Source organism: Carcharhinus amblyrhynchos, unplaced genomic scaffold (genome assembly GCF_965287045.1).
Source record: "Carcharhinus amblyrhynchos unplaced genomic scaffold, sCarAmb.v2.hapA scaffold_43, whole genome shotgun sequence".
Lineage (NCBI taxonomy): Eukaryota > Metazoa > Chordata > Chondrichthyes > Carcharhiniformes > Carcharhinidae > Carcharhinus > Carcharhinus amblyrhynchos.
Genome location: NW_027649784.1, coordinates 364,937 through 388,229, shown reverse-complemented (window position 1 = coordinate 388,229; position 23,293 = coordinate 364,937). Strand labels below are relative to the sequence as shown.

The 23,293-nt window shown below is 47.0% G+C and overlaps 1 protein-coding gene across 1 annotated transcript in view; it reads left to right on the top strand.

Moving 5' to 3' along the window:
• The first annotated feature begins 5,683 nt into the window (after window positions 1–5,683).
• The window catches only part of LOC145337103 (uncharacterized), a 70,319-nt gene continuing 52,709 nt past the window's right edge, over window positions 5,684–23,293 (top strand). Inside the window, exons 1-8 of the mRNA XM_080181858.1 lie at window positions 5,684–5,736; window positions 8,548–8,649; window positions 12,006–12,068; window positions 12,845–12,913; window positions 14,099–14,158; window positions 16,373–16,463; window positions 17,683–17,762; window positions 19,779–19,884. Coding sequence (XP_080037984.1) covers window positions 5,734–5,736; window positions 8,548–8,649; window positions 12,006–12,068; window positions 12,845–12,913; window positions 14,099–14,158; window positions 16,373–16,463; window positions 17,683–17,762; window positions 19,779–19,884 — 574 coding nt within the window. The 5' untranslated portion in view covers window positions 5,684–5,733. The remainder of the gene's footprint in view (window positions 5,737–8,547; window positions 8,650–12,005; window positions 12,069–12,844; window positions 12,914–14,098; window positions 14,159–16,372; window positions 16,464–17,682; window positions 17,763–19,778; window positions 19,885–23,293) is intronic.

The window sequence follows — 23,293 nt, the reverse complement described above, 5'->3', positions numbered from 1 at the left end:
ATGGATTTTTCAGTGACCCGTCCCTCACCTGTTCTGTTTCTGGTGGTGGGCGAGATGGGAAAATTCCGATCGATGGGTCTTTTGCTGTGCTGTAAAACTATAGGGGTGGAATTTTCTCATCCCGCCCGCCACGGGAATTGCAGTGGGTGGGGACGGAATGAACCATGCAAAGTTGCATTGACCTCAGGCAGGATTTTACGGTTTTGGGGCAAAAAGAAAACTTTGCCTTGGGATGAGTGCAGCCAGAAAATCCTGTCCTGTGATTGTATAACCTCTCCTTGTGGGGAAACCTAGACATTCCCCACTGCTGATCTCTGATTTGATTTGTTATTGTCACATGTATCGGAATACAGTGAAAAGTATTGTTTCTTGTGTGCTATACAGACAAAGCATACCATTCATAGAGTACATAGGGGAGAAGGATTTGAGTTATTATTGTCACATGTATTGGGATACATTGAAAAGTATTATTTCTTGTGCACTATACAAAGCATACCATTCATAGAGAAGGAAAGGAGAGAGTGCAGAATGTAGTGTTCCAGTCATAGCTAGGGTGCAGAGAAAGATCAACTTAATGTGAGGTAGGTCCATTCAAAAGTCTGTCAGCGGCAGGGAAGAAGCTGTTCTTGGTTGGTACGTGACCTCAGACTTTTGTATCATTGGACCTTTAATTTCAGATTTTTGTTGGATTCAAATTTCTCCACCTGCTGTGGAGGTCCTCAGAGCGTTATCCCGGGTGGATTACCAGTCCAGTGGCAATGCCGCTCTGCCAAAGTGTTGTAATACTTTGTTCCTTCAGTGTCACTGACTGCAGTCACATTAATCAGCAAGCAAGCCACCACTTATGGATGTCACTGCAAAGGTCCTGTAGATATTGTTGGGCGCTTTCTGGGAAAATATGAAAGCGTTTAGCCCCTGAGTGTAAATGAAAGATTAGCTGTTTTACCAGAAATTAAATCCTTGGTTAGTGTTTGTCGCGTCAGATCATTCGACGCCGAGAACAAAGCTGTCCAAGCTGTGACCTGCAGAGCACATGTTCCACAAACTCTGACAGTCTGATGGAGATTTTAGGCAATTTAGCTCTGTTTACACTACTGCAGGAGCAAAGTACTGCAGTTGTGGGAAACCTGAAATAAAATTTGGAAATACTGAAGTCTACGTAGGGGAGAAAGATTTGATTTGATTTATTACTGTCACATGTATTGGGATACAGTGAACAGCATTGTTTCTTGCGCACAATACAGACAAATCATACCATTCATAGAGTACATAAGGAAGAAGGATTCGATTTATTATTGTCACATGTATTGGGTTACAGAGAAAGGTATTGTTTCTTGTGCCCAATACATGTGACAATAATAAATCACATCAAATCCTCTCCCGTGTACTCTATGAACGATATGCTTTGTCTTATAGCGCGCAAGAAACGATTTTTTTCACTGCATCCTAATATGTGTGACAATAATAAATCAAATCAAATCCTTCTCCCCTAGTGTCCAAAGATGTGCAGGTTAGGTGGATTGGCCATGCTAAATTACCCGTTAGTGTCCAAAGATGTGCAGGTTAGGTGGATTGGCCGTGCTAATTTGTCCCTTCAGTCAGGCAGTTAGCAGGGTAAATATGTGGGGTTACAGGAATAGGGCCTGGATGGGATTGTGATTGGTGCAGACTCGATGGGCTGAATGGCCTCCTTCTGTACAAGGGATTCTATGAAAAGGTGAACCAGTCACTGAAGCTTACCAGAAATGAAACCCCTGTTAATGGTTTGTTGTGGGCGTCGGAAAATTATGAAGGGAAATACAAGCGGGGGCTGGAATGGATCAAAGAGATAAGGATAGTCAACAAATATTTCCAGGACTAAATGTTAAACACTTTGATGGAAGCTGTCCAAACTATGACCCAATGATTACAGTAAGAAGTCTCACAACGCCAGGTTAAAGTCCAACAGGTTTATTTGGTAGCAAAATCCACGAGCTTTCAGAGTGCTGCTCCTTCGTCAGGTAAGTGGGAGTTCTATTCACAAACAGGGCATATAAAGATACACACTCAATTTACAAAATAATGGTTGGAATGCGAGTCTTTACAGGTAATCAAATCAGACAATGTGAGTGGAGGATTAAGCACAGGTTAAAGAGATATGTATTGTCTCCAGACAGGACAGTTAGTGAGATTTTACAAGTCCTGATATGCTGCAGGAAAGGATGTCCCGAGGTATGGTACATTGGGGAGGCTGTGCAGGCACTACAACAATGGATGAATGAACACCGCTCGACAATTGCCAGACAGGAGTGTTCCCTTCCTGTCAGGGAACATTGCAGGAGCACGGGCATTCAGCCTCTGATCGTTCTCCAAGGCGGCCTTCCCGACACAAGACAGTGCAGAGTCGCTGAGGAGAGACTGATAGCCAAGTTCCGCGCACATGGGGATGGCCTCAACCAGGATCTTGGGTTCATGTCACACTATTTGTAACCCCCACGTCTTGCCTGGGCTTGCAAAATCCAGGAAAGCAGAGAGTGCAGAATGTAGTGTTACAGTCACAGCTAGGGTGTAGAGGAAGATCAACTTAATGCGAGGTAGGTCCATTCAAAACTCTGATGGCAGCAGGTCTTTCTCTCAATGGAAGAAGATGGAAGAGAGAATGTCCGAGGTGTGTGGGGTCCTGAATTATGTTGGCTGTTCTTCCCAAGGCGTGCTTTTCCAAAGATGTGTGGGTTAGGTGGATTGGCCATGCTAAATTGCCCCTTAGTGTCCAAAGATGTGCAGGTTAGGTGGATTGGCCATGCTAAATTCACCCTCGGTGTTACTTAACACTGTGGCGACTCGGGGATTTTCACAGTAACTTCATTGCAGTGTTCATGTAAGCTGACTTGTGACACTAATAAATAAAACTTAAACCTAAGCTCAATATATGTGCCCATTGAAAAAAATCCAGAATTGGAAAATATCCTGAATTCTGGCAAAGAAGCGGTGCAGCAGTGTAAACCGTCACGGCCTGTTGTAAAATATTTGGCATTGCATTTCAATGAAATCAGTTTTAACAGAGACTGAAAGCACTGGACCCTGCGGCAGTGCTGCCAAAATGCTGATAACAGCTCCCCCTACTGAATGAACCATCAGACTGTGAAATCACCAACAGCTCAACCCAAAGGCATATTCTTTGGTCCCGGTTAGATCTTCCAGTCCCACTGAGGTCAAGGTCCTTTGCTGCCGCCAGGGAAGTTGCCACGGGAGCATCGGAAAGTCCCGCGATGGAAAGTGTCCTTTTTTTTATTGCTGCGCTCGTTGGAAGTGCATGGCATTTTTCACATCTGCCAAGCATTTTGGAAATGTCACGGTGGTGCAGTGCTGGAAATATGCACATACCAGCATCTACAGATGCACCACCAAATAAAACCATCCTTTCACGCGATAGCTAAGAAAGTCCCACTAACGCTTCTACTTTTCTCAGAAGACTAAGGACATTCGGCATGTCTGCTACGACTCTCACCAACTTTTATATATGTACCACAGAAAGCATCCTTCCTGCTTGTATCACAGCTTGGTATGGCTCCTACTCTACCCAAGACCGCAATGAACTACAAAAGATTGTGAATGTAACCCAGCTGGCGCATTCCCAGAAGGAAAAGACAGTAAAGCGATGAAATAAGAATTCTTGTCTGAACTGTTTCTCTCCTTCTGGATTTGGGGCGTTCGGACAAGGCAAAGGAATACATACTAATTTGAAGGATGTTGAGAGGTGGAGAGGATATGGAGGACCTTGGCATACTTTGGGACAGGATGGTGGCACAGTGGTTAACACTGCTGCCTTACAGCGCCAGGGACCCGGGTTCGATTCCCTGGCTTGGGTCACTGTCTGTGCGGAGCCTGCACCTTCTCCCCGTGTCTGCGTGGGTTTCCTCCGAGTGCTCTGGTTTCCTCCCACTGACTCGAAGACGTGCTGGTTAGGGTGCATTAGCCGTGCTGAATTCTCCCTCAGTGTTACCTGAACAGGTGCTGGAGTGTGGCGACTGGGGGATTTTCACACTAACTTCATTGCAGTGTTAATGTAAGCTCACTTGTGACACTGATGAATAAACTTAGACAAAGACATGCTGGTTACAGTACAGTGCCCAGGGTCAGGGGCTGACCTGTTGGACAGGCACCGGAGTGTGTGGAATTTCACACAACTTCATTGCAGCATTAATGTAAGCCTATCTGTGACACTGATGAATAAACTTCGACAAAGACGTGCTGGTTAGGTGGATTGGCCGTGCTAAATTCTCCCTCAGTGTTACCCAAACAGGTGCCGGAGTGTGGCGACAAGGCGATTCTCACAGTAACTCCATTGCAGCATTAATTTAAGCCTATCTGTGATGCTGATGAATAAACTTAGACAAAGACGTGCTGGTTAGGGTGCATTAGCCGTGCTAAATTCTCCCTCAGTGTTACCCGAACAGCCGCTGGAATGTAGGGATTTTCACAGTAACTTCTTTGCAGTGTTAATGTAAGCCTGCTTCTGACACTAATAAACTTAAACTTTAGTCGATTGCCTGGGGCGAGCTCCAGGAATCCATCGAGCCAAGTCAAGTTGGCAAGTGCCTGCAAGGTGCCCATTAGCACCTCTCCAACCCAGTGAATGGTGGTAAGCACAGCGGGCACAACGGTGACCATTTAACCATTGAAAGTGCACAACCATCACTTTGGTCTTCCAACTTGGGTTGACATTGAGTTTGGCGGCCCCTTTAAAATTTTTTTTTGGTTAAAAAGACGTGGGGGAGAAGGGGCATTTTCAGCCTCCCAACACAGAGGGCGCTAGCTGACCTTCTGGGAGAAGGGGAGAACGTGTGTCTTTAAGGACCTGTGCGTGTCAGAGCAATCTTCAGCAGCAACAATCTCGCACAAACAGAGGCAAAGAAAAGGAGACCTTACCCTCCCCATCTTTGCCGCCGAGCGCCACTGCACAGAGCAGGATGAGATTTGCCCTCAACAAAAATGGCGTTCCCCTCCTCCCCCTCAACACTCTTCAATGGGCAGAGGGTAAAAGGAAATGGCGGCTCCAGCTCGCCTGCCCCTAACAAAGATGGCTTACGCCCTACCACTGGAACGAGCAGAGGGGAAGCGGCAGATACTGATTTGCCCCTAACAAAGATGGCGTCCCGCGCCTTCCTCCCCGCCCCCCCCTCCCCGGAGGAAGAGAGCTAAGGAAAATGGCGGCTCCACAGGGCCTGCCCCTAACAAAGATGGCGTACCTCTCCCTGCTCCACTCTTGAATAGGCAGAGTTGGAAACACAGCAGAGGCTGATTTGCCCCCGAGAAAGATGTCATCCCCAATACTCTTGAATGGGCAGGGTAAGGGAAAAGGAAAATGGCGCCTCCAGCTCGCCTACCCCGAACAAAGATGGCGTCCACCTCCCCGCCTCCACTTTTGAATGGGCAGAGAGGGAGAGCACGCAGAGGCTGACTTGCCCCTAAAAAAGATGGCGTCCCTCCATTCGCTTGAACGGGCAGAGGAGGGTAAAAGAAAATGGCGGCCCCTAACAAAGATGGCGCCTGGGGGAAAGTGGCTCAGCGCTCGCGCGACTGACGGTTGGGCGGGACAACGGTCTGAAAGTAAAATGGCGCCGGTGGCGTGGCCGCCGTGACCCTCCCCCTCCCGCCTTTCATTGGCTAACCTCTGACCCGGGATCGCACGGAGTCGGCGCAGTAGAAGAGGAGGAGGGGGATTTGTTCAGAGCCGTGGCGGAGAAGACGAAGATGGTGAGCGGAGTGAGAGAGGGGATGGCGGGGTTAGAGCGGGGGGAATTGCGGGGCGGTCAGCACCGACTGGGACCCTCTACTGCCTATGTAATTGGGTTTTTTTTCAAAATAGAGAAAATCATTCGGGTTTTGCTGAAGCATTGGGGAGCCGCTGGCTGGGTGCACACGTGCGCCTCATGGCAAGTTGCGTCTGCGTTCGCATAGCTCCTGGCACGTCCCTCAACTCTTTCAGCAGACTGGACATGTGCTGGACGTGTTTAACCTCCACCCAAACCAGAAAAAAATTATCTTTTTGAAATTGGAATACTTTTAAAAGGGAAGATTTATTTTTGAAATTTGTTTTTTTCTAAAAAATGTATTTTTGAAATTTGATTTGATCTCACTTGATTCAGATTTTCCAAAGAGATGCATTTTTGAAATGTGGCCACCTTTGATTTATTATTGTCACATGTATTGGGATGCAGTGAAAAGTATTGTTTGTGTACTGTACAGACAAACCATACTGTTCATAGAGTACAAAGGGGAGAGAGAAAGGAGAGGGTGCAGAATGTAGCGTTACAGTCCTATGACGTCGGGCGCAGACAAAAATCAACTTAATGCAAGGCAGGCCAATTCAAAAATCTGATGGCAGCAGGGAAGAAGCTGTTCTTGAGTCGGTCGGTGTGCGCCCTCAGACTTTTTCCAGATGGAAGATTTGATTTGATTTATTGTCACATGTGTTGGGATACAGTGAAAAGTATTGTTTCTTGTGCGCTATACAGACAAAGCATACTGTTCATAGAGTACATAGGGGAGAAGGATTTGATTTGATTTTTTTTATTGTCACATGTATTGGGATACAGTGAAAAGTGACAATAAAAAAAAATCAAATCCTTCTTGCCTATGTACTCTATGAACAGTGTGCTTTGTCTGTATAGCACACAAGAAACAATACTTTTCACTGTATCCCAATACATGTGACAATAAATCAAATCTTCCGTCGGGAAAAAGTCTGAGGGCATGCACCGACCGACTCAAGAACGGCTTCTTCCCTGCTGCCGTCAGATTTTTGAATTGACCTATTTTATGTTAAGCTGAACTTTCTTTATGCTCTAGGTATGCCTGTATAGCGCACAAAAAACAATACTTTTCACTGCATCCCAATACATGTATTGTTTTTTGTGCACTATGCAGGCATACCTAGAGTTAAAGGAAGTTCAGCTTAATACAAAATAGGTCAATTCAAAAGTCTGATGGCAGCAGGGAAGAAGCTGTTCTTGAGTTGGTTGGTACGTGATCTCAGACTTTTGTATCTTTTTCCCAGCAGAAGAAGGTGCAAGAAAGAATGTCCCAGGGTGCGTGGGGTCTTCGATTATGCTGGCTGCTTTTCCCGAGGCAACAGGAAATGTAGACGAAGGATGGGAAGCTGGTTTGTGAGACGGACTGGGCTACGTTTGCACCACTTTGTAGTTTCTTGTGACCTTGATCAAAGCAGGAGCCATACCGAGCTGTGGTACAACCAGAAAGGATGCTTTCTGTGCTGCATCTGTAAAAGATATCCTCCAAATTTAGTTTATACATGCCCTGTCATGTCCCAGAACTCGTTTGCCAGAGGACAAGTCGTGACTCACAGTGGTTAGCACTGCTGCTTCACAATAATTTAGCACGGCCAATCCACCTAAGCTGCACATTTTTAGACACTTAAGGGGCAATTTTGGATACTAAGGGGTAGATAAGGAGAACATGCCCCTGTCTACATCAGGGACGAAGTAGAAAGGGTCGAGAGCTTCGTGTTTTCAGGTGTTCAGATCACCAGTGACCTGTCCGGGTTCCCCCTTGCCATCACTATAGTTAAGAAAGCCCACCAGTGCCACCATAGAAAACATTCTTTCTGGTTGTATCACAGCTTGGTATGGGCTCCTGCTCTGCCCAAGACCACAAGAAACTATAAAAGGTCCTGAATGTAGCCCAATCCATCACACAAACCAGCCTCCCATCCATTGACTCTGTCTACACCTCCTGCTGCCTCGGGAAAAGCAGCCAGCATAATCAAGGACCCCACGCACCCCGGGCATTCTCTCTTCCACCTTCTTCCGTTGGGAGAAAGATACAAAAGTCTGAGGTCACAGACCAGCCGACTCAAGAACAGCTTCTTCCCTGCAGCCATCAGACTTTTGAATGGGCATACCTTATGTACCTTGCATTAAGTTGATCTTTCTCTACACCCTATCTATGAATGTAACACTACATTCTGCACTCTCTCCTTTCCTTCTCTATGAATGGTATGCCTTGTCTGTATAGCGCACAAGAAACAATACTTTTCACTGTATGTTAATATATGTAACTAAAATCAATCAATTTAGCATGGCCAATCAACCTAACCTGCACACTTTTGGACAGTAAGGGGCAATTTGGCATGGCCATTGCACCTAATCCACACATCTTTGGGCACTAAGAGATAACTTAGCTTGGTCAATCTCCCCTAACCTGCACACCTTTGGACACTAAGGGCAATTTAGCATGGCCAATCCATCTAACCCGCACCTCTTTCAGACTCTGGGAGGAAACTGGAGCGCGCAGACGTGGGGGAGGGGGGATGCGCAGGCAGTGACCCAAGCCAGGAATCGAACTTGGCTTCTTGGAGCTGTGAGGCAGCAGTGCCGACCACTGTGCTGCCCATGTTTAACGGTGCCGCGTAAATATATATTTTTTTTAAGTGTGTCGTTTCCTTTCTGCGGAAGAGGGATTGAATTCTTGTGGCCGATTTGCGTCTTAACTTCTCCAGATACGCTTTGCAGCATTGGAAAGTAAATCCTGTCAATTTCTTCACAGAGCAAGAAGAGGCAGAGTCTACGCAGCAGGGTTTCTTCAAGCCTGCTGAACGATGATGCGCAGCTTTCCGATGAGCCCAAATCACCGGTAAAGGCAGTACAGGTAACCCAGCTTCAACTTCTCCCTGTTTCTGATTCTCAATGTCCTTGTTACCGCACCATGTCCTGTTCCTCCATTTTACTGCGTTCCCTCTAATGTACCAAAACTGGGTACGATCAGTTTTTAGTGATTGTTTTGATGTTCTCCACAAACTGCACCCTGTCGTCGCAACATGTTCTGATCTTATGGGTGGCACGGTGGTTAGCGCTGCTGCCTCATAGCGCCAGAGAGCCGGGTTCGATTCTTGGCTTGGGTTCAGTGTCTGTATGGAGTCAGAGAACAGTACAGCACAGGAAACAGGCCCTTCGGCCCTCCAAGCCTGCGCCACTCATTGGCCCAACTAGACCATTCGTTTGTATCCCTCCATTCCCAGTCTGTTCATGTGGCTATCCAGATAAGTCTTAAACGATCCCAGCGTGTCCGCCTCCACCACCCTGCTTGGCAGTGCATTCCAGGCCCCCACCACCCTCTAAAATACGTCCCTCTGATATCTGAGTTAAACCTCGCCTCCTTCACCTTGAAACTGTAACCCCTCATGTTTATCACCTGGGACCTGGGAAAAAGCTTCCCATGTTCACCCTATCTACACTCCTTCATAATTTTATACACCTCTATTAGGTCTCCCCTCATTCTCTGTCTTTCCAGGGAGAAAAACCCGAGTTTACCCAATCTCTCCTCATAGCTAAGACCCTCCATACCAGGCAACATCCTGGTAAACCTTTTCTGCACTCTCTCCAAAGCCTCCATGTCCTTCTGGTAGTGCGACAACCAGAACTGGACGCAGTACTCAATGTGGCCGAACCGATATTCTATACAGCTGTAACATCAGACACCAATTTTTATACTCTATACCCCGTCCTATAAAGGCAAGCATGCCATATGCCTTCTTCACCACCTTCTCCACCTGTGATGCCACCTTTATGGATCTGTGGACTTGCACACTCAGGTCCCTCTTTGTGCCTGTACTCTTGATGGTTCTTCCATTTATTGTACAGCTGCCCGCCAAATTAGTTGTACCAAAATGCATCACTTCACATTTGTCTGGATTAAATTCCATCTGCCATTTCTCCGCCCAATTTTCCAGCCTCTCTATATCCTGCACGCTCTCCGCCATGTCTGCCTGGGTTTTTTCTGGGTGCTCAGTTTCCTCTCACACTCCAAGGATGTGCAGATTAGGTGGATTGGCCATGCTAAATTGCCCCTGAGCATCAGAGGGACTAGGAGGGTAAGTGTATGGCATGGCAGGGATAGGGCCTGGGTGTGAGTGTTGTCTGTGCAAACTCCATGGGCCAAGTGAATGTTGGCACAGTGATTAGCACTGCTGCCTCACAGAGCCAGGGACCCAGGTTCGATTCTCGGCTTGGGTCAGTGTGTGTATGGAGTTTGCGCATTCTCCCCGTGTCTGCCTGGGTTTCCCCCGGGTGCTCCGGTTTCCTCCCATGCTTCTAAGATGTGCAGGTTAGGTGGATTGGCCATGCTAAATTGCCCCTTAGTGTCCTGGGATGCATAGGTTAGAGGGATTAGCGGGGTAAATGTGCGGGGTGACGGGTGGGATTGTTGTCAGCGCTGTCGGGATTTCAGGATCTTCCTCCCTCTCTCGTGTTTATCCGGCTTTCCCTTAAATGTTTTCAAGTTTATTTATTAGTGTCACAAGTAGGCCTATATTAACACATAGAAACTGGAAGCAGGAGGAGGCCATTCGACCCTTCGAGCCTGCTCCTTCATTCATTATGATCATGGCTGATCATCAAATTCAATATCCTGATCCCCCCAACCCCCAAAATATCCTTTGATCCCTTCAGCCCCAAGAGCAAAATTTTGAAATCTCATGTTTTGGCCTCAACCCCTTTCTGTGGGAGTGAATTCCAGCCACCCTCTGGGTGAAGAAATTTCTCCTCACCTCAGTCCTAAAAGGTTTACCCCTTATCCTCAAACTGTGACCCTCTAGTTCTGGACTTCCCCCACCATGGGGAACATTCTTTCTGAATCTACCCTCTCTAACTCTGCCAGAATTTGGTAAGTTTTTATGAGATCCCTTCTCACTCTTCTATATTCCAGTGAATACAGTCCTAATAGATTTAGTGTCTTCATAAAACAGACCTGCTATCCCAGGGATCAGCCTGGTAAACCTTCGCTGCGCTCCCTCTATAGCAAGGACATCCTTCCTCAGATAAGGAGACCAAAACTGCACACAATACTCCAGGTGTGGCCTCATCAACACCGGATACAATTGCAGCAAAACATCCTTAACGTTATACTCATCTCTCGTGATGAAGGCCACCATGCCAATTGCCTTCTTTATTGCTTGCTGTATCTTTTGTGCTGAAATTCAGTGACTGACGCACAAGGACTCCAGGGTCTCACTGCAATGGAGTTACTGTGAAAATCCCCTAGTCATCACACCCTAGTGCCTGTTTGGGTAACACTGAGGGGCAATTTAGCATGGCCAATGCACCCTAACCAGCACATCTTTCAGAGTGTGGGAGGAAACCAGAGTACCGGGGGGAAACCCACACAGACACGGTGGGGGAGAACATGCAGACTCCGCACAGACAGTGACCCAAGCCGGGAATTGAACCCAGGTCCCTGGCGCTGTGAGGCAGCAGTGTCACCGAGTATCGATATGTTTACCCCAGCCACTCCCCATGCAAGCGATCTGCATATTCTCGTTACTGTCTGGGTAAAGACATTTCTCCTGAATTCCCCAGTTGGATCTATTAGTGTCTCTCTTGCATTCATGAGCGGACATCTTTGGACACTAAGGGGCAATTTATCATGGCCAATCCACCTAACCTGCACATCTTCAGACACTAACGGGAAATATAGCATGGTCATTTAACCTAATCACATCTTTGGACACTGGGTGGATTGGCCATGCTAAATTTCCCCCTAATGTGCAAGAACATCCTTTCTTAGATAAGGAGGCCAAAACTGCACATGCTACTCCAGGTGCAGCCTCACCAAGGCCCTGTCTAATTGTAGAACAAGGAGACAAAGACAGAGAAAGGAAGACGCGGGCCATTTAAGACGGTGATAGTTTGAATATCAGTTCTGTGACTCAGAGGACGAGGAATTTCTTCGCTTAGAGGGTGGTGAACCTTCTGAATTGTGTACCCCAGAGGCCTGTGGAAAGCTCAATCATTGAATGGGTTCAAGACAGAAAAGATAGATTTCAGGGTACAGATGATATGGAGGAAAGTGACACAGAGGTGGATGGTAAGCCATGATCTGTTTAATGGTGGATTGGCCCTGATGGGCCGAATGGGCTACTGCTCCTATGTTTGTAAATTGCTGGAGAGAATAATGGGAGGAAAATAGGTTGTGTACTTGTAGTAACCCAAGTTCTGATTTATTTCTAGAGTCCTGCTGCTACCTCCAGATCTACCCGATTGACAAGAAGTACACTCAAGAAAGTGGAAGGCGTAAGTTGATTTGATTTATTATCCCCACTGCTGATATTTGATTTGATTTATTATTGTCACATGTATTGGGGTACAGTGAAAAGTATTGTTTCTTGTGTGCTATACAGGCAAAGCATACTGTTCATAGAGTACATGGGGGGAAAGGCTTTGATATTGTCACATTAATGTACAGTGAAAAGTAATGTTTCTTGTATGCTACACAGACAAAACATACCGTTCATAGAGTACATAGGGGAGAAGGATTTGATTTATTACTGTCACATGTATTGGGATACAGTGAAAAGTATTGTTTCTTGCACGCTATACAGACAAAGCATACCGTTCATAGAGTACATAGGGGAGAAGGATTTGATTTATTATTGTCACATGTATTGGGATACAGTGAAAAGTATTTCTTGCATGCTACACAGACAAAGCATACCATTCATAGAGTACACGGGAGAAGGAAAGGGGAGGGTGCAGAAGATAGAGGCGGGGTGGTGGGCGAGTCTCCCATCCAGCTGGGTTGATTATGGTTCCGAGTCAGGGTGGTGCTTGAGACTTGGGAGGGAAACTTGCAGTCTTGTCGGCGTATGCAATCTTCCGCTGCCCTTGTCCTCCTCAATATTAGAGGTTTGGGCGGGGCTGTTGAAGGAACCTTGGAGTATCTTGTATAGGGTAGACACTGCATCCATTGCGCTCCAGTGGTGGAGAGAGTGAATATTATGCAGCAAAGCTTCCCACTCTGTCGTTGACAGATGATTAATATCAATGAACAGTTTCTTCTCTGCTTTCAGACCCCCAGCCGGTCAAGCAGATTTACTAATGGGGCTCCAGCGGCGTCACCAGACACGGAAATTCAAAAGGTATGGATGAGTTAATTAAACCTATTGCATTTCTCGAATAATCGTTTGATTTATTATTGTCGCATGTGTTGGGATACAGTGAGAAGTATTGTTTCTTGCGCACTATACAGACAAAGCATACCGTTCACAGAAAAGGAAAGGAGAGAGTGCGGAATGTAGTGTTACAGTCATAGCTAGGGTGTAGAGAAAGATCAACTTAATGCGAGGTCGGTCCATTCAAAAGTCTGACAGCAGCAGGGAAGAAGCTGTTCTTGAGTCGGTTGGTACGTGACCTCAGACTTTTGTATCTTTTTCCTGACGGAAGAAGGTGGAAGAGAGAATGTCTGGGGTGTGTGGAATCCTTAATTGTACTGGCTGCTTTTCCCAAGGCAGCGGGAAGTGTAGACAGAGTCAATGGATGGGAGGCTGGTTTGTGTGATTTGACTGGGCTACGTTTATGTTCCTTTGCAATTTCTTTTTGGGCAGAGCAGGAGCCCATACCAAGCTGTGATACAACCAGAAAGGATGCTTTCTGTGGTGCATCTGTAAAAACTGGTGAGAGTCGTAGTGGACATGCCAAATGCCTCCTGAGGAAGTAGAGGCATTGGGGCTTTCTTAATAGAATTATAGAATCCCTATAGTGCAGAAGAGACCATTCTGTCTGTCAAGTTTGTACTGACCCTTTGATGGATATCTTACCCCAGCCCTTTTCCCTGTCGTTCTCCCCGTAACCTCGCACATTTCTCATGGATAAACTACACATCTTTGGACACTAAGGCACAATTTAGCATGGCCAATCCACCTAACCTGCACATCTTTGGAGTATGGGAAGAAATCAGAGCACCAGTAGGAAACCCACGCAGACATGGGGAGAACATGTAAACTCCATACAGACAGTGACCCAGCTGTACTGACCACTGTGCCAGTGTGCCACTCTTAACTATAGCGTCAGCACGGGGGGACCAGGGCAAGTTGTTCATGACCTGAACATCCTAGGAACTTGAAGCTCTTGACCCCATTTCCACTTCACCCCCGTTGATGTAGATGGGAGGGCGTGTCCTCCATTACGCTTCCCAAAGTTGGAGACCATCTCCTTAGTTTCACTGACATTGAGGAAGAGATTATTGTCATATGCCGGGGACAGCTCACAAGCCGTTGCCAAGCTCCGGCTTTTTGGAATGTTATCTTGTCTTTGTTATCTTCCAGACGCCCAGAAGACAGCTACATCAGACCCTCACTGACGTTTCACTCTCCGAAGATAGCCAGGTAATATTGGTGGGGAAGCTACATAGAGAGTTACAGAGTTAACCTTAATCTAGCAAGCCAGGATACATTTTCCCTGTGTATGTGTGTGCACTCCATTCTCTTAGTCATATCGGTGCTTGCCCTCCAAGTGTTGCTGATGGTAAGACAGAAATAACTTGGATCTTGCTTAGCACTGCTGCCTCACAGCGCCAGGGAGCTCACGTTCAATTACGGCTGTGTGGAGTTTGCACGTTCTCCCCATGTCTCTATAGGTTTCCTCCGGGTACTCTGGTTTCCTTCTGCAGTCCAGAGATGTGCAGGTTAGGTGGATTGGCCATGCTAAATTGCCCCTTAGTGTCAGGGAGATTAGTGGGGTAAATGCATGGAGTTACAGGGATAGGACCTGGGTAGGATTGTTGTTGATGCAGGCTTGATGGGCTGAATGACCTTCTTCTGCGCTGTAGGGAATCTCTGAGAATATAGTCTAAAGTTCAGGTGGCACAATGGTTAGCACTGCTGCCTCGCAGCACCGGGGACCCGGGTTCGATTCCCGGCCTCGGGTCACTGCTTGTGTGGAGTCTGCATGTTCTCCCCATGTCTGCGTGGATTTCCTGTGCCTCAGTGTCCTCCCACAGTCCGAAAGAAGTGCTGGTTAAGTAGATTGGCTGTGCTAAATTGCCCCTTCGCGTCAGGGGACCTGGCTAGGGTAAATGCATGGTGTTAGGGGAATCGGGCCTGGGTGGGATTGTTGTTGGTGCAGATGCGATGGCCCTAATGGGCTCCTTCTATGAGAATATATTCTCAAGCTCGTGGTTTGGTGAGTAGCAATCTCCTCGTAGCCCGAAAGCTGTGGGCTCAAGACACATTTAAACTTCAGCAAAAACTCAAGCCTAGTGCTGAGGGGAGTCTGAGAGATGCCATCTTCTCAGGTGAGCTTGGCAGAAGCAGCTCAGTGGTGTTCTCCCCAGTGTCCAATTATTCCTCAATCAACAGCACAAAAAAACAGATGAATTTCTCTCGGGAAGATGGTGGTGTTTTGCCGTTTGGAACACCACAGTGCTTGTGGTACACGTACACCCATAGTTGAGGGCGTTCCAGGATTTTGACCCAGTGACAGTGAATGAATAGCCAATATAGTCAGTTCCACGTCGAGGTAGCGTGCGACTGGAGGGGAACCTCCAGGTCACGGAGTCCCCGCATGTCTCCTTTTATTGTCCTTCTTGGTGGTAGCAATTGCGGGTTTGGAAGGCTGTCTAAGCAGACTTGGTGAGTGCAATATAGATGGTACGCACCGCTGCCACTGTGCGTCAGTTGTGGAGGGACTGACATCCTTGCTCCTGTACTCAATTTTTCATTTTTATGGGACATGGGCCTCGCTGGCTGGACCAGCATTTATTGCCCACCCCTCGTTGCCCCTTGAGAAGGTGGTGGTGAGCTGCCTCCTTGAATCGTTGCAGTCCACGTGCTGTGGGTTCAACCACAATGTCATCAAGGAAATCTGTGATTTTGACCAGGGGAGGTGATGGCCTGGTGGTATTATCGCTAGACTGTTAATCCAGAAACTCAGCTAATGTCCTGGGGACCTGGGTTCAAATTCCACCACGGCAGATGGTGCATTTCAAATTCAATTTTAAAAAAAGTCTGGAATTAGGAATCTACCGATGACCCACTGTCGGAAAAACCCACCTGGTTCCTTTAGGGAAGGAAATCTGCCTACAGGTCTGGCCTACATGTGACTCCAGAGTCACAGCAATGTGGTTGACATTCAACTGCCCTCCAAGGGGCAATAATTGCTGGCCCAGCCAGCGACGCCCATGTATTTTTAAAAAAAAACCAGCGACAATGAAGGAACACCGATTATATTTCCAAATCAGGATGGCGAGTGGTTCAGAGGGGAACTTGCAGGTGGTGGTGTCCCCAGCTATCTGCTGCCCCTTGTCCTTCTCGATGGTAGCGGTCGTGGGTTTGGAAGGATCGAGTTGGACAATCAGCCCCGATCATAATGAATGGCGGAACTGACTCAAAAGGGCCGAATGGCCTCCTCCTGCTCCTATCTTCTCTGTTTCGATTCGGCACCACACACCAGGATGAATAGCAGCCTTGATTTGGAGTGTACAGCTTGGAGAATAAGTTTGTGGTTAGCCTGTTAAAGTGGAAGCAATACAGACGTGTTTTTCTCTCCTCCTCCTCCTCCTCCTCCCCCCCCCCCCCCCCCCCCCTCCTCCCCTCCCTTAGGAGGCAGGGAAGATATCTTGGAGAGGGTCACAGTCTGTCACTGCAATGCAAAGAGACCACACAGGTCGCTGGTTGCCGAAGAGTCATCCTGGTGAGAGTCTCTGGGAAGATTTTGTGGTGGGGTGGTGGTGGTGGCGGCGGCAGGTTGCGGAGTGGTGCGGGTTCTCTGTTGGAGTTATGATGGAGCAACTTACGGCTCACAGTTTTGCAAGTCCGGCCAATGGAAATTGACGGGTGGTGGCAAGCTTCGTATTTTTTGTTTGTCTGCAGGCAATAAAGGCCTTGCCCGATTTCCAAGGTGTGGAATTGACTTCCCACAGAAAGTAACTGAGGCCAAAACGTTGTGCGATTTCAAGAAGAAATTGATATTGAATTCGATGCTCTGCCATTCATGCTGATCAGGCTCGAAGGGCTGAATGGCCTACTCCAGCTTCTGGTTTCAATTTGGGGTAGTCACAGTCCAGTTCCTCTCGCGTCTTTGCACGCAGAACAAAGAGTGTTGAAATTCGGCACTAAATCTCGCTCAGAGAGGCTACGGGAGGGCTGACGTAGTCATAGAAGAATTCAGTGCGGGCAGGAGTGACTGGGCTGACTCTGAAACGTCTGTCCGGTTAGTACATTCCTCCCTCCGTCAACGTTTCTCCCCGCCCCCCTTCCATTATTTGTCCAGTTCCCTTTTGCAAATGGGAAAATGGAACAGAAGTTGTTGAGATGTAATCGTGCAGTGCTGCATCGTGGACCCACTCGCGTGGATTGCACAGTGGGTTAGCACTGCTGCCTCACAGCGCCAGGGATCTGCATTCGATTCCCAGCTCGGGTCACTGTCTGTGCGGAGTCTGCACGTTCTCTCCGCATCTTCCTCCTGGGTGCTCCGGTTTCCTCCCACGCTCCAAAAGATGTGCTGGTTAGTGTGCTTTGGCCGTGCTAAATTCTCCCTCAGTGTTACCCGAACAGACACCGGAGCGTGGCGGCTAGGGGATTTTCACAGTAACTTCATTTCAGTGTTAATGTAAGCCTACTTGTGACATTAAGAAATTAACTTAAAAAAAGCTTCATTTAAGGGCAATTAGGAATGGACAACAAATGCTGTCTTGCCAATGACCTAGCATGAAACATTAAAAGAATACTGTTCTTTGATAAATCGTGTGCAAATTCAATGGGCCGAATAGCCTCCTTGTTTTGTGATTCTCTGGTCCTCCCCACCCTGGGTTACTTGAGGTACTGTGTTTGTTACAGCCAAGCTATTAATATTTCAATGTACTTGATTGGCTGAATTTTTGCTTACCCTATTTCTGTTTAATATCGTGAAGGGAAGCTGAAAGTCAGCAATGCAGACAGCACACAAGGAGAAAACTCAGCAGTGCAGCAGACTAAATCAGAAAAGACAAAGGTAATTCTTCCAAAGGAGCTTTTGTCCTGGTGTTGGCTGATGCTGCAGTGTTTAATTGTGTGTGTGTGTGTGTGCTGTGTGCGTGCAAGCAAGCAACGGGGCCAGACACAGTCTCTTGTCCTCAGAAGCACGTGTGCAGTGATAACCGATGGTGCAGAAAACTACAGCTCAGGAACAAGCCCTTCGGCCCTCCAAGCCTGCACCGACCCGCGCCGCAATTGAGTCTGGGTCCCTGGCACTGTGAGGCAGCGGGGCTAACCACTGTGCTGCCCGTCGAAAGGTTAGATAGATTAGCCAGGCTAAATTGCCCCTTAATGTTCTAAGATGTGCAGGTGAGGTGGATTGGCCATGCTAAATTGCCCCTTAGTGTCCAAAGTTGTGCAGGTGAGGTGGATTGGCCATACTAAATTGTCCCTTAGTGTCCAAAGATGTGCAGGTGAGGTGGATTGGCCATGCTAAATTGCCCCTTAGCGTCCAAAGTTGTGTAGGTTAGGTGGATTGGCCATGCTAAATTGCCTCTTAGCGTCCAAAGATGTGCAGGTGAGGTGGATTGGCCATGCTAAATTGCCCCATAGTGTCCAAAGATGTGTTGGTTAAGGGGATCAGCTACGGTAAATGAGTGGGGTTATAGGAATAGGTTAGCTGAGTGGGCTTGTAAGATACTCTGTCAGAAAATGGGTGTAGACTCGATGGGTAGAATGGTCTGTTCTGGGCTGTAGGGATTTTTTGATTCCACAATGGTTTGATTTTTGCAAGCATGGGCTTATTGGGTGCGGTCAGTATTCAGCCGGTTGTAGACACGGTGTGCTGTTTGATACGAATTGCCATCCATCAGGACACACAGCCTACATACCTGACACTGAAATTCATAGACCACACTACTCATTTGTGTGGTAGACAGGGCATCTTTTCAGCTGACGGCAGCATCCTGTTAGGGTGGAACACCAATGTTGCTCGCCCATAGCAACGTGAAATGGCTGGCGACACCACTGGCCCAAATTTCGAGGCCTTCCAGCTTAATCTGAGAGATTCTGGGACACATTTCAGGCCTAAAAGTGATGGTCTTAGGCCCGTTCATGTGTGATGTGCAGTGAGCGCTGGTCTGATCAGCCATTATCCCGCAGGATAACTTGTTAACCTATTTCTGCATCAAGCTTGCACGATGTTCAAATGGCTCAGGTCCTCTTTACGAGATAAGAGAAACTTTACGTCACATGGAACTGTAGGAATCCCATCACCTGTATTGACCAATGAGGGTGGGTCTGCAGTAGACGATATTAGAGGGACCATTGGCAGATTTCTCTCTTCGCACGCAGTATAAATTGTTGTTCCCTTTATGATTGGTATTCGTGTGAATCTATCCTGATGAATACAAGATGAGAAGTTTCGACTGTCAGTGTCTTTTTCCAGCAATATTAATTTAGTATTTCTTCATTGGCTCATTGTCACCATAGCCTTCGGGGCTGTTGGTATCATCTTGCTTCTCGGCTTTCTTCAAGCCCCTCTTTCCACTCATCTGATTTTCGTTTATCTTCTTCTGTTTTTACTCATAATTTCTCTTCCATTGTTGCCAGGAAAGGCTGTCGGCTAGGTGAATTGGTCATGCTAAATTGCCCCTTCGTGCCCAAAGATGTATATGTTAGAGGGATTGGCCATGCTAAATTGCCTCTTAGTGTCCAAAGATGTGCAGGTTAGGTGGATTGATTAAGCTAAATGAGTGGAGTTATAGGGATAGATTAGGCGAGGGGCCTGGTAAGATCCTCAGCCAAGAGTTGGTGCAGACTTGATGGATCGAATGGCCTCCTTTGCACTGCAGGGATTCTATGATTCTACAGTGGTTTGCGTTTCTGGTGTCTTTACTTGACGATCTTTCTCTCTCTCTAACAGTACTTAGCAAAAAGCACCGCCCCCCCCCCCCCCCCCCCCCCACACACACACACACACACACACACACACACACACACACAACTTGATTCCTGACTTTCTTGCTTGAATCCACTTGTTTGTCTTCCTCAGGGACTCCTGAAGCCTACTCTGAGGAAATCGATGCGTATTGCCAAGCAATTGAATCTAGATTCTCCACGGTCACCAATCGACATGGAATGCGACGCCAGTCAACCAGGTAAAAGAATCTGAAATGAACGGTTTATGGCTCTGACCCACGGGATTCAGGAGATGTGTCAGTATCAGGAACATGTGCACACATCTCGGTAACATCCCTCGTCTGCACACCAGTGTCTCCTGAAACTTCATATCTCCAGGCTCAGTTACTCCATTGTTGATCTTTGGGGGGAAATTAGTGAACAAAGAGATCTAGTGGTGTGTGTTCATAGCTCCTTGAAAGTGGAGTCACAGGTGGATACAGTTGTGGAGAAGGTATTCGGCATGCTTGGTTTCATTGGTCAGAACAGGAGTTTGGGACGTCTTGTTGAAGTTGTTCAAGACATTGGTAATGCCACACTTGGAACACTGTGTATAGTTCTGGTCACCCTATTGTAGAAAGGATATTATTAAACTAGAAAGAGTGCAGAAAAGATTTACCAGGATGCTATCGTGACTTGATGGATTGAGTTATAAGGAGAGGCTGGATAGACTGGGACTTTTTTTCCCTGGAGAGTAGAAGGCTGAGGGCTGATGTTATAGAGGTCTATAAAATAATGAGGGGCACAGATCAGCTAGATAGTCAATATCTTTTCCCAAAGGTAGGGGAGTCTAAAACTAGAGGGCATAGGTGAGAGGGGAGAGAGAAAAATGATCCTCACTGAGGGTGGTAAGTGTCTGGAACAAGATGATAATAGATGCAGGTACAATTTTGTCTTTTAAAAAGCGTTTAGACAGTTCCACGAATGTAGAAGAATTATGGGCCACACATGGGCAATTGGGACTAGCTTAGGTGCTAAAACAAAGGGTGGCTTGGACAAGTTGGGCCGAAGGGCCTGTTTCCATGCCTTGATCCCCTATAACTCTATGTTGTCATGGCAAGCCTCACACCTTGCATCCTCTTAACTTTGAACTTAGCCAAAGCACTGCTGCCTCTATCTTAATCACTACCTGCATGTTCCCCTCTAAGTGACATACTTTCCTTGCTTGGTATTATACCGTTCTGCCTTCACTGTTGTTGGGTCAAAATTCCAAAACTCTGTCCCCTCACGGTATTTGCAGTGTTAGCCAAGAGTAAGTGGGTTAGCACCAATGCTTCAAGGCACCCGGGACCTGGGTTCGATTCTCAGCTTGGCACTTGTCTGTGCGGAGTCTGCACACTCTCTCTGTGGTTCTCCTCTGGGTGCTCCGGTTTCCTTCCATAGTCCAAAAGACATGCTGGTTAGGGTGTGTTGGCTGTGATAAATTCTCCCTCATTGTTGCCTGAACGGGTGCCAGATTATGGCGACTGGAGGATTTTCACAGTAACTTCATTGCCGTGTTAACATAAGCCTACTTGTGACACTAATAAATAAATAAATAACATAAATAAATAGTTTTTAATCTAATTTTCATTCATGCTGTATAAAGCCTTATTTATACCGAATAAACTTTTTAAAAAGTTTAATGACCAGGTGTATTGCAGGAACTCCAAATTCTTAGGATAGCACCTTCCAAAATCTTACATCCAGAAGGACAAGGGTAACAGACATCCTGGGGTGGAAGTTCCCCTTCAAGTTTCTCCTTGGACAACAAAGAAAATTACAGCACAGGAGCAGGCCCTCCGGCCCCTCCAAGCCTGCACTGACCATGCTGCCTGACTGAACTAAAATCCCCTACCCTTCCAGAAACCATATCTCTCCATTCCCATCATATTCGTGTATTTGTCAAGATGCCCCTTAAAAGTCACTATCGTATCTGCTGCCACTACCTCCCCTGGCAGCGAGTTCCAGGCACCCACCACCCTCTGTGTTTAAAAAAAAAACCCTCGTACAACCTGTGCCCCCTCTATTGACTCTTCCAACCTGGGGATAAAGCTTCTGACTGTCCATAATCGTGTAGACTTCTATCAGGTCGCTCTCTCAACCTCCGTCATTCCAGTGAGATCAAACCAAGTTTCTCCAACCTCTCCTCGTAGCTAATGCCCTCCAGACCAGGCAACACCCTGGTAAATCTTTTCTGTACCCCCTCCAAAGCCTCCACATCCTTCTGGTAGTGTGGCAGCCAGAATTGAACAAGTGCAAAACAGTAAAGAGGTTTTGCTACAGTTGTTACAGGGTTTTGGTGAGACCACATAGGAAATACTGTGCTGTCCCCACTTTTAAGAAAGGATATACTTGTATTGGAGGGGGTACGGCAAAGGTTGACTAGATTGGTTCCTGGGATATGGGGGATGTCTTGTGATGGGGGGCTGAGTAAATTGGGCCTGTAGTGTCTGGAGTTTAGAAGAATGAGAAGCGATCTCATTGAAGGGTACAGGATTCAAAAAAAATCATAGAATCCCCACTGTGCAGAAGGAGGCTATTTGGCCCATCAAACCTGCACTGACCACGATCCCACTCAGGCCCTATTCCCATAACTCCACGTATTTACCCTGCTAATCCCCCTGACACTAAAGGGCAACTTAGTGTGGCCAATCCACCCAACCTACACATCTCTGGGCTGTGGGAGGAAACCCACGCAGACATGGAGAGAACGTATCAACTCCACACAGACAGTGACCAGAGGCCGGAATTGAACCCCGGTCCTTGGCGCTGTCACAGAATCATAGAATCTGCAATGCAGGAGGCCATTCGGCCCACCGAGTTTTTTGTGCAGACAATCCCACCCAGACCCTAACCTGTAGTAACTCCCACTTATTGACCTTGTTAATCCCCCTAACCTCCAGATCTTTGGACACTAATGGGCAATTTAGCATGGTTCATCTCCCTAACCCGCACATCTTTGGGCACTCAGTGGCAATTTGGTTTTGTCAGTCAACCTAACCCGCACATCTTTGGCGTGTGGGTGGAAACTGGAACACCCGGAGGAAACCCATCCGGTCACAGGAGAATGTGCAGACTCCATACAGACAGTGACCTGAGACCGGAATCGAACCCGGGTCCCTGGTGCTGTGAGGCAGCAGTGTGAACCACTGTGCCAGCTGCGACTATGCTCATTGGAATTCCAGAAGAATAAGGAGAGATCTTATGGAAACATAAAAGATCAAAGCCAATGACAGCACAGGAACAGGCCTTCCAAGTCTGCACCTGCCACACTGCCCGACTAAAATAAGATTATGAAGGCAATGGAGAGGATAAAAGCAGTGAGGTTGTTTATGGTTGTTTGCAAATGATAATGAATGCTTAAAAATAATGAATCTTATTAAAAGATCTTAAATTTTAGCAAAATAAACTACCTGAATTTTGTGGTTACAAGCAAACAAGTTTTAATGTAAGCGTACAAATTGCTGCTGGTATCAGGCAGGAGTAATAACTGCAATTACAAGTTGGCATAAAATTGGCAAAAGTGATTTAAGTGGGTGTATAATGAAGCTCGGCTAAGTGGCACTGAGCCAGAGAGTATGGCTTAAATATGGTCAACGTTCAATTTAAAAAATGAATATGCGCAAC